At 35.8% G+C, this 11402-nt stretch overlaps 1 protein-coding gene across 1 annotated transcript; it reads left to right on the forward strand.

Moving 5' to 3' along the window:
• The first annotated feature begins 299 nt into the window (after positions 1 to 299).
• LOC108227208 (dual specificity protein kinase YAK1 homolog) lies at positions 300 to 11036 on the forward strand. The gene is made up of 18 exons (XM_017402240.2): positions 300 to 1046; positions 2391 to 2590; positions 3706 to 3859; positions 3943 to 4052; positions 4126 to 4195; positions 4281 to 4363; positions 4448 to 4526; positions 4613 to 4653; positions 5696 to 5818; positions 6494 to 6644; positions 6904 to 7018; positions 7119 to 7201; positions 7741 to 7815; positions 8318 to 8392; positions 8492 to 9288; positions 9878 to 10042; positions 10226 to 10509; positions 10683 to 11036. Exons 1-18 carry the CDS (start codon positions 888 to 890, stop codon positions 10757 to 10759), a joined length of 2841 nt encoding a protein of 946 aa, XP_017257729.1. The 5' UTR covers positions 300 to 887; the 3' UTR covers positions 10760 to 11036.
• The last annotated feature ends 366 nt before the right edge of the window (positions 11037 to 11402 follow it).

Here is an 11402-nt window from a genome sequence, read left to right on the forward strand (position 1 = left end):
TCTTCTCTACCATACTAAAATAACTCTAAATTCAATTATAGTCCAAATTAACTTTCCATATATTAAAAAAAAATATTTAAAGTTTAAGAACTCATAGTCATGTTAATCACTTATTGTAATAATAAATGGCCTTGTAATGACAATTAACCATGAAATGGTGTTGTGACAATTTGAGCTTAGAGGAGCAGAACTGTTTTGTCGTCAAGTTACAGGTTATAATAATATTTAATAGGGCATGATTAGCGGCCGCAACGGCAGTAGTTTTATTAATAATTTTCCAATAATAAATAAGATAAATAAAAATAAAAAGGTGAAAGTACTCGTAATTAGGCAAACAATTTCTCATCGATGTTTGTGTCTCCTCACCGGATGAAAACACCACTCTAAAACACACGCACACAGACGCTGGTGGATTCTACAATTCTCTCTCTCTCTCTCTCTCTCACACACACACATCTCTCTCCCTCCCTCTCTCTGTCTCTCTATCTCTCTCTTTCCGATACTGATTCTTTGTGCAATCGCCGATCCTCTCCGGCGTCTTTAATCGCCGATTCCGATCATCTCGCCGTCAATTCCGGCTCCGATCACTTCGGGCAATTCTGATCGGCGTCGATTACTGTTTTACATCTATTCTCCTCTCAATCATTAAAAATTTCTTAATTATTCTATTCAATTTAATTTATGATGGATCTATGATGAAACTCGCGGTGTTGTGAATTCAAGTGAGGTTTTGTGGATGAGAATGGGATTGCAATCTTCTGGTGAATTCTACAGATTTACCGGAAGGTTAATTTATCGGCTCGACTTGCAATCCCTTCGATAATTTCACATTTCTTACTAATTATTGGCTTGTATTGTGATATATTATTATTCAGTGGTGTGGTTTGATGGATGAAGTTGGAAGTAGTTGTAGTAATAGTAAGGAAGTAGGGGATAAACCCTTGGATGTGCCGTGGCGTCCTCGCCAGCTTGTTTTCAGTCCTTATGCTCCGACTGATGGTGCATTTGCAAAGACTCAATCTTTGCGTGTTTCTGTTAGAAGGCCTGTAAGTTACTTCTACATTTCAGTTTATGTTTTCAATAAATGCTGATTTTTTGTTAATTGGAAATAAAAATATTGAATGCTGTTTTATGTGTTGTAGCAATTATTTGTATAAAAATGTTGGTTTTAAGTGACTTAGTTGTAGAGGGGAGGTCTTATTGTTAAATGATCATGTGCTCAAGGAATTTTTTAGGTTTACTTCTTAGTTCTTAGTTCAATATTGAAGCTAGCATGTGCGAGTCAGCTTGATAGAGTTCTTATGAGGTAAGACTCTGGTGTCGAACTGAATGATAAGTACTTGGTGAATTATGTTCAGTTCATTTAGTTTATATAATATATCTGAGTGATTAAGTATATAAACAATATGATATTTATGAATTGCTAGTTGTTTGCTGATAGATAATGTATATGTGTATGTAATATTCAATTGAGCATTGAGTATAAAAAATAAAACATATCAAGTAAAAAATTAATATTGAATTTAATTTGGTATTTTATCTCTTATCTCGGTAAATTGGAACTTTGTAAATACTAAGGGAATCATAATGCAGTATTGGGTATGATTTAGGCGATCAGAAGTGGATGAGTGGACATGTCTATTAATTCGAACGAGAACTGTAGTATAGTGTGTTATTAACTTATTTGGCTATTATTTAGGTTATGCTTCTTGTGCTTTACTATGTGTCAGGTACAAACAATGGCAGTAGATTATAGCCAAACGTAGTCTACACGTTCCCTTGCATAAAGTATGAACTCATATATATACTAAACCATTCGACCCTTGTAATTATATTGCGCCCTGCTTTCTACTTAAAAACTGAAGCAAGCAGATTAATGTTATCACATCTTATTGTGATTTTTTCTGATCGGTTTAGGTTAATAAAATGTGATTGATTGCTACATGGGTTATAATATAATAAATTCATAAAAGCTTCTTTGTACTGTTACCCGAAGTGGTGATTGTTTCCTGGTGTTTTAGATTGTAAAAAGTATCTTGACGTACATAATATTATTTAGCTGCAAACATTTCCTGTTATAAACTTCTGATGTAAATTTATTATGCATAAGGCGGTTTATATGCCTATATCTTAGTTGTTAGATATTCATCTTACCTAGAATCTAGGTAAAATTATTGACATATGTTTCCAGATAATTTTCTGGTTTGATTTCTATCAAAATATGAAGCTTTTGTAGGGAGATCTACAGGTTTTATGTGATTAATATTTTTGCCTTCAGTTTCTGTGAGATTCGTTACAAGCAGTTTTCTCATTGCAATTTGTTTGGCTCTTTGAGCACACACCTATTTTCTATGAAATGGTAGTTTGATCTCAGCTTTTTTATCTCACAGTTGGTGGCAAGACTAACAAAGGACATTGTTGAGACATACCAAGCATGCAATCCTCAGTTTCAGTTTTCAGAAGACTTGAATCCAAAGCGGTTTTTGACAAGCCCGTCTACTGGAGTATTAAATGATGGCCATGACAATGCGAATTCGGATCTAATTTTGTCTGTTAACTTACCATTGATTAAGATGGAAACTCAGCAAAGGTTTGAGATTTTTATTTGGTGACCTTGTTTTATCTTCCTTTTTTAATTTAATTTTTATATTCCTTTTTACTACCGGAAATAGTATCCCTTCACTAACTTTAAAATTCAGGATTGACTTTCATTGTCAGTTTTAAGATGATTATATGCTTAGGAAAATTCATTTTTACAGTTTCTTTCCCTTCTTACCTAGTACTACCTTCGTTTCTTGTGCCATTTTCCAAGTTTGAAGTCCCCTCTCTGGGAAATTTCATATGTGCTGGTGTTATCTGCGTTTAATTCATTTGCTTGATTAATGTCAAGTTATTCTTTCAGATAGTAAGATAGTAAGAAATGCGGAGTTTAGGTTTTGTACTTATATCTGGCCTCTTGAATTTGTCCCCTGCACGCACTTTCACTGTTCACAAGGTTAATTGGAAGTAAGTTTCAAGATGGAGGATTCACTTGGGTGATATACTAAACAAGATGACTGTAATGATTTACTGCATTTTATAGGTATGTGCTACAATGCAAGGAATTTTGTGCTCATTTTGCTGACGATGCCTGATAGGTTGCTTCAAATAGGTTGTTTGATGTTCTGCACGAAATCAATGTGCTTGAATATATAGTTAAATTTAATGTATTCTAGTTTTTCTATACGTATATTATATTATATAATGTATATCTTTATTTAAAGTACGAAAAATATTATTTTTTATATTTAATCCTATTTTTAAAACACCGATAGGACTGGAGGGAGTACTGATTGTGACACTACGGTGACCTATATAAAGTTTAGATCAAAACAAAGGTGAAGGAAATGTACTAATGAGGATTGTTGGCTGAAGGGGAGAGCAAGAGAATAGGATATCAGTTTGAAAGAATAGGGAATCAGCCATCCATTATTGTCAGTTTAGGGATTTTACTTAAGGGAAGGGGACTGACCTGAATCTTCGTCATATGTCCTCCCATTTGCCTCAACCTTAGGCTTATGTCCTACTACCAATCTTCACTTTTATTTTTGTGTTATTCCCCTTTACATTATTGCAGAAGTATAGTATTGTATAATGCGCATATTTGGAATTACAAGCACACTTTTGTACATACATGAAACCATTAGTGCTCCTTCTCATATGCAGATACATTGTTAAAGAAATGCTTGGCCATGGGACCTTTGGGCAGGTGGCAAAGTGTTGGGTTGCAGAATCCAAGAGTTTTGTTGCTGTGAAGATCATAAAAAACCAACCTGCGTACTATCAGCAAGCGCTGGTTGAAGTTTCTATACTGACATCGGTATGATTGTTTTATTGTTTTTTACTAGTGTTGACATTAAATGTAGAGTTCATTCTTATATTTTGTCATCATCCTTTTTGCAGTTAAATAAGAAGTTTGACCCCGAAGATAAGCATCACATTGTTCGCATATATGATTACTTTGTCTTTCAACGACACTTGTGCATTGCTTTTGAGTTACTTGATACAAATCTGTAAGTAACATTTGTTTCTTGTATGGTGCATAATATTCCTTCATTTGTACTGTTGACTTACATCGTTATACAGGTACGAGCTTATAAAGTTGAATCATTTTAGGGGATTATCATTGAGCATTGTTCAGCTGTTCTCAAAACAGGTATTGTATGCTTTGTGTTGCTTCTAGTAAGATTTGAAACCTATGTCACATCTTCTTGTCTATGAATATCTCATGCTCAAATTAGATATTGCACGGTTTGACGTTGATGAAAGACGCTGGCATAATTCACTGTGATCTCAAACCAGAGAACATCCTTTTGTGCACAAGGTGAACTACTTATTGATATGCTAGATAACCAATGTTTATTATAGTGTGGTAAATTATAATTTTTTTTTGTTGCAAATTTAACAGTGTAAAGCCAGCAGAAATTAAAATTATTGACTTCGGTTCAGCTTGCATGGAAAATAGGACTGTGTACTCTTATATCCAGGTCCTCATAAATGTTTTCCTATATGTGTTTTGAGTTTTTTCAAGTACTCAAATGCTTTAATTTGATCCTTTGTATTTTTTCTGCAGAGTCGTTATTATAGATCACCTGAAGTTCTTCTTGGATATCAGTATCCTTTGATATGGATCATCTTACTATATTTCTGGCGGCTGCTATTTTCTTCTCATTGTAATATTATAATTATGCTACATTAATTTTATACCAATATTAGTAATAGCAGCACGTAACAAAGAAAAAAGAGGAAGGAATGGAAAAGAGATTCTTTGTGGCATTACTTTTTTGTTTTACAAAAATATGAATACTCATGATGCATGCACACATAGTATCATGGTGGCTTAAGTAGGGATATACATCCTGTTGGGAAGATGAGTGATTAAACAATTTTGTACCTTGCATTATGCATGCAATTCGTAGATGGGCAACAAACATTAGCTCGTATGTGTATATGACACATTTTGATTTTGATACTCTTAAATATTATTTTTTCCATATTATGTTGATACAAAAATAAAAATGTCTCACATCCCCTTGCATTTGACAAGGCTTGAACCTCCAACATCCTAGGACTTGCCTCCAATACGAGGGAAGTAGTCTTTTTCTTTTTCTTTAATATGATTATATCGATTTATTAAACTAGCTTCATTGTTGTTGTAGAAAGGAATAAATGCTCACTTGAATATTGCTCTATATACTTTAACTATATATCATTGACTGTTATCATTTATGTTTTAGCTACAGAAAGACATATTTGCATGTGGCTATTTTTATATGCTAGGCAAGAACAAGTGTATATATGTTTTGCTGGTATTTGAGGTTGCAAATATGTCCAAATGAATTTGTGACAGTTTTTTTTTGGTGGGGGTAGTATACCATATGTTTGAGTCCAAGATAACCAGAAGTGTGCACTGCATAGGCGCATTAGCGCATGTAAGTGAAACACCCTTTAGAACAAATATATTTACTAGAATTTTTTTAATTTATTCACGAATTTAGTGATTGCAATGTATAAAAAATTAATAATTACGTGTGTGTGTATCAGTGACTTAATGTTTGTTTCAAGTTTAACGGTATGTATTTCCAATGCATTATTGTGTTAGTTACTTGGTCATTGTACTTTTAGACGTAGGGAGGGTTCCTTAACCCTTCATCAGTTACACAACTGCAATAGATATGTGGTCATTTGGGTGCATAGTTGCTGAATTGTATCTTGGACTGCCGCTGTTTCCTGGAGCGTCAGAGTTTGATCTCCTCAGGAGGATGATTAAAATTCTTGGGTATGGTTTCAAAATTTGAGTGGCTTGTAGCTTACTGTATTGGACTCGGGTTTTCTTGCATGAATATTAGCATGATATATTCACGTAGATCACTTTTTAGTCCATGGAAGCAGTTACTGGAGTAAAATGACCTTAGACTTGAAGAAGTTCATCTAAAAAGTGCATAGTACATGATTCGAATTTTTTTATATTTTTTAGTGCTGTTTAAGATTAAGAATTTGATTATGGGCCTGTAATGGCCTATTTGACGTATTCTACGTTGTGTGGTATATTCTAATTGAACATCTATAATCTTATGGGAAAATAGGAGATTGGGCTGAACTGTTGGCAGTCCAATCTAATTGTGAAGGAAGAGGGTAGAGAATCTAATTGTAAAGTAAGAGGGTAAAGTTTTTGTATACGGAGAGAGACAGGGTAAGAGATGACAAATGATATTGGAGAAAGGAGACAAGTGAACACATGTTTATGTGAATGAAGAGAGATGAAGTGGGTACTAACTTCTTTTTTGTAACCGATTTCTGAGTTTCTGCTTTTCTGTTTCTTATATTTGTGTTTTATGGTTGTTGCACAAGATGGTTTATCCCATAAGCCCAGCAATGTCACTCTTCTTAGAGCGTAATTATCTTGGCTTCTATAGAACGAATCACATTGTAATAACATGTTTGTGCTCTACAGGGGACAGCCTCCTGATTATGTACTTAAAGAGGCCAAAAACACCAATAAATTTTTTAAATGTGTTGCGACTGTCAATTCTGAAGACGGTGGTCAGTTTCCTATGAGTAGGCAGAGTGCTTTTCAACCGTTGACAGAAGAAGAATTTGAAGTTGTGAGTGTTTCTTGGCGTCTTTGCTTTAAGATTTTAAGTATATTGAAAAGAAAAGGATGCAAAAGTATGGTCTATTTTCCTGACACAAGTGTTTGCCGTTTCAACAAACATTCTTAGTCCTCACTGTTTTGGTGCTGTCATAATACACTCTAACTCACTTGAGCTTAAGCCTGCAACTGAGATAGTCTTAAGTATGCATTATATCGATTCTTTATAGATGTATTTTTTATGTGTTGTTCTGCTGCTTTCTTTTTTCTAGAGGGAATTAAAGAAGCCTTCGATTGGCAAGGAGTATTTCAACCATATGAACCTTGAAACAATTGTAAGAAAATACCCTTACAGGAAAAACTTAGCAGAGGAAGATATCATTAAAGGTAAGCTTACATAGTACTTTTGGAAATCAAGTCCCAACTAGATAATATGGCATTTAGGTACTTTATTTTTTAACATACATGTTAATTCAATATGTAACAGAGAGTCAAGTACGTTTGGCACTGATTGATTTTTTGAGGGGACTTGTTGAGTTTGATCCAACAAAACGGTGGTCGCCCATGCAGGTATGATACTTACTGCAAATAGTGAAGTTGTTTTATACTGTTTTGGATGAATATTGCTTTTACTGATTTTATAACTGAAGCCAGGTTTTCGGGATACTTGATTGTTGATAACATTAAAATTTATTTCCCTAAGCTTTGGTTACATCACGCAAATAATATGAATTTTATGATAGAATGAGACAGTTAGAACCCCGAATAATGCAAAATGTACATGTTGAGCGAAAACTTATAATGACGTTACTTTGTGAAACAACTGATCAGATGAATAATGGTGGCGGTGATGATCATCATCGTTATCAGTATATATTATTTAATTCTTTGAGTGGATAAATAATCTTTTGGAGTAATTATCTGTGCCCCTCCCACTTTTCTATCAATTAAGCAGACTATTCCAATCTAATATCGACATTAATACGCTGGTTTGATTTATTATTGAATATACAAGACGTTTAGTTGTATGTCTGTGTTTCCTTCTATACTTTAGTGTTGTGATTTTGGATACGAACTTGCATACTTATGATTCGATGTTTGTGCTGCAGGCATCTAAACACCCTTTTGTGACCGGGGAACCTTTCACAGGCCCTTATCAACCTGCTCCTGAGACCCCTCGCTTGGTATGTAGTTTTCTCCAGATGAATTTGCTAGCATCATTCAGAAAAAGAAATAAGAAAAGATATGCTAGCATTATCTTAAATTACAAATTCACCATGCTTTTATTTATATTTACGTTGTCTATAATCAAGCACTTGTTAGGAAAGCCACTTTGAGTATAAATGTAACGTGTACATGGGAATCTCATCATTGTTGGACTATTGACAGAATAAATATTAGTTGCATATTGCTTTTTTTATGAATAATTTACAAAGTTTCTCTTGGTCTCTGTTAGGATTGTATTGAAATACTTGAGGGTTGTTCGCTTTTATTCTGTTAGTAATATTCATATAAAATTATAGCAGATGGCTCTTTATTTTCTGTCTTGAGTTTCGGGGCCGTTTCCTTCAATGCAAAATATATGTATTTTTTTTAATTATCTACTTTTTATTTTCTTATTGAGTTTATAAATGCATATATTCTTACTGTTCTAATTATCTGCCCCCCACCATATATTTCTTGTAGCCTGTTTCTCAAAATGTGAAGATTGATCATCATCCAGCTGGAGGTCATTGGTTTGCTGCTGGTCTGTCTCCTAATGTAAGTTTCTGCTCTCTGAATAACTACTTACGGAGAATAATTATCTTGCATCTCAACCCAGAAGTTTGTGCTATTGAATCATCCTTACACGTGATGTAGATTCCAGGTGGAAACAGACTCGGCTTTCACAATAGCCCACATTATCAAGCGGTGCCATATTCACATGCAGGCAGCTATGGAAGTTTAGGAAGCCACGGTAGCTATAATGATGGTGCAGCTCTTGGAAGCAGCTATGGGAGCTATGGGGACAATAGCAATATGCATGCATTCTATTCACCTGTAGGCCCATCAGGGATGAATATTCATGCACATTGTGGTGTGCCGATACTGGGGACTAGTCCTGATGCAAGAAGAAGGATTATTCAAAATCCACATGCAAATGGACTAGGTGTCAGCCCTTCAGGAAACTTTGCACCTATGTCCCTTGGAACTAGTCCATCCCAGTTTACACCTCCAAGTACTTACGGTCAAGTTTTGGGGGGATCCCCTGGACAGTATGGTCCAAGCTCTCCAGCACGTGGGAGCAGTCATGGTTCACCCTTAGGTAAAATGGCTGCAACAAGCCAATTTCAGAGAAGAAAAAATTGGGTACATCAAACTCAGGAAAGTTCATCCCCTCATTGGAAAGGGCAGTATCCTGATGGTAGCATCTCTAGCCAAGCTGAGGGAAGCTCGCCTGTACATGGTTCTTCATTGCATATACACCCGAGTACAAATGCTGCGAATTGGAGGCATCAACAAGGTGGTGGCGTTGTCTACTCTGCCTCTCATAACAACTCTAATTGGTCGATGCCTGGTTCAAGTGCACAGTTCCCTCATCTCAAGGGTGTGAATCAGGAAAAGCTCGAGGCTAGTAACTCACTGCCTGATCCCGGAGACTGGGATCCAAATTACAGGTTACCTTGCTTGTTAAATGTGATATATAACTAAAATAAAAAAAATCTAAATCACACCGATATATAGCACATATGGTATGCAAATTGATCGTTGGGAGATGAAGAAAAATACAGTGAAGTCAGATTTTTTAAAAAAAGTTCACCTATTGACAAGAAAAATCGAATTAAAAAAAGTTCACCTATTGACAAGAAATATCAAATTAAAAACGGAGGGGTTATGTGGGATGTGTGCGAGAGGGTGTATTTTAATTGTGTGCGACGACTTCTAGGAGCCATTAGATTATGGCATTCATCAAGTAAATTTGCTAGTGATTTTACGTTTAGAGTCTAGAGATAGCATTAGTCTCTTAATGTGACAAATCTAACATGCGGAATCATACTTCTCTCTTTAGATATATGGTTCTCTTGTGTACTCAATTGAATGGTAGGTTTCCTTGGAAATTATACAATTATAAACATATATTAAGCATATCATTTAAATAGGATTCTATAGCTATAACTCAAAAACATGATTTAGTAATATGGCTGTTGCAAAGTTTTTTTGGACCTCTAGGGTGCACACTTATATAATTATGTTCTTTTATCTCAGCGATGAACTCCTTCTGCAAGAGGATTCTTCCGTAGTAAGTGGACTGGAAAATGAATTTAGCAAGGGAATGCATCTCAGTCAAGCTTTGGGTCCTACTGAAACATTGATTGGGGGAAAAAGAGTCGGTGGCACCTTAAACACAAGTTCAAATATGATGATGCAAAGGTAAAAACAGCATATTAATTTCCTTCAAAAAATCTACCTCGTGAACTATATAATTGGCATAATCACAGTAGGTTATCCTTGGTTGTATGAATGAATAGCTCCCTAATAGTTCTCTGAAGTTGAGGATAAAAAGCAACTGAATATATTGTTGACAATTCAAAGTGTTTGATCTTTGTGATCCAGGCCAACCGGTCAAGTCTTAACATATGGAGAAGTTGCTAGTTCTTCATCTTTTGATCCACAGGGTGGGTACATGCACCATCCAGCAAAGCCTCCACACTTCTTGCCTCATTTTCAACAGAACTCTCCAAGCCGTTTTGGACAGCAGCCTGGTCAGCAGTTTGATTATGGGAGATCTGCATCTGTTCATGGAGCTGAGTGGAATCATCTAAAGGTTCAGGCTCCTCTGTCGAGCTTTAGCTACGGGGGTCCCAGATCTCCTGGCAGCAGCAGCAGCGTGCCATGGGGTATGCAATTATCCTTCCCTAGTACTCATGTTTCCTGTCTCCCCCCCCCCCCCCCCCCCCCCCCCCCCCCCCCAAATCCCCAACCCAGTCCTCAAAATAATCGGAAAAAAAATCAGCAAGTCATTCGAGTAGTGTAGTAAGGTAATTTAGATCTTCCTGTCATTGTGTTGTAGGACGGCGCGGGAACCATCCAGTTGCCAGTATACCCCCAACTTCTCGTGGAAGAAAAGACTATGGAAAAATTTCTTGATGCCTGCAGTCATATCCCTAGATGCAAAGATTAATGTCAGAGGTGGAATTAAATTTGTATCTTATGGTTTTGCATGCCTTTTGTGTTCATGTAACAAAAGTCGCATCAAATCATGTCATTCATTGTGCTTGCAACTTATATAAATATTACTCTGGCTACTTCTGATCATTTGATGCATTCTTTATGAGCATCATGGTGGTGGTTTTTTTTTATTCTTCCAGATTTTAGGATGACATTTTTTCATGGATATTATATATACTTGAAAACTTTCGATATCTATCTGCCAGGTCTTACTTCATGGTGATTTTTTAATCCTCTGCTGCTGCTGTCTTCGTTAGAGAATAAAATATGTACTATATTTGTCATAACCTCCCCTCACCCCCTCCCACCTACCCCCACCCACCAAAAAAGGGGCATTTTTTTTCTGAGATCCTGTGAGCAGGGATATTCTGCAAATTCATATATTATCTATCTGATACATCGTGTTGTCACATGGTTTTTGCGGCATTGTGTACCACTGACCACTGTTGTGTCATAGATCTACTATTAAAATGGTGTTGATATAGGAGTGTACCTGATGCTTGTTGTCCATTACAAGAAAACAACGGAAATGAAGGCAAGAAGGCTAAGTGGTCAGTACTCT

The sequence above is a fragment of the Daucus carota genome, chromosome 6 (genome assembly GCF_001625215.2).
Source record: "Daucus carota subsp. sativus chromosome 6, DH1 v3.0, whole genome shotgun sequence".
In the NCBI taxonomy this organism is placed as follows: domain Eukaryota; kingdom Viridiplantae; phylum Streptophyta; class Magnoliopsida; order Apiales; family Apiaceae; genus Daucus; species Daucus carota.

Excerpts from the sequence above, each read along its gene's own strand:
- LOC108227208 (XM_017402240.2), top strand. The coding sequence starts at position 888 with ATGGATGAAGTTGGAAGTAGTTGTAGTAATAGTAAGGAAGTAGGGGAT. Across the intron at positions 4,053-4,125 it reads GAGTTACTTGATACAAATCT|GTACGAGCTTATAAAGTTGA; the intron begins GTAAGTAACATT and ends ATCGTTATACAG. Across the intron at positions 7,816-8,317 it reads CTCCTGAGACCCCTCGCTTG|CCTGTTTCTCAAAATGTGAA; the intron begins GTATGTAGTTTT and ends TATTTCTTGTAG.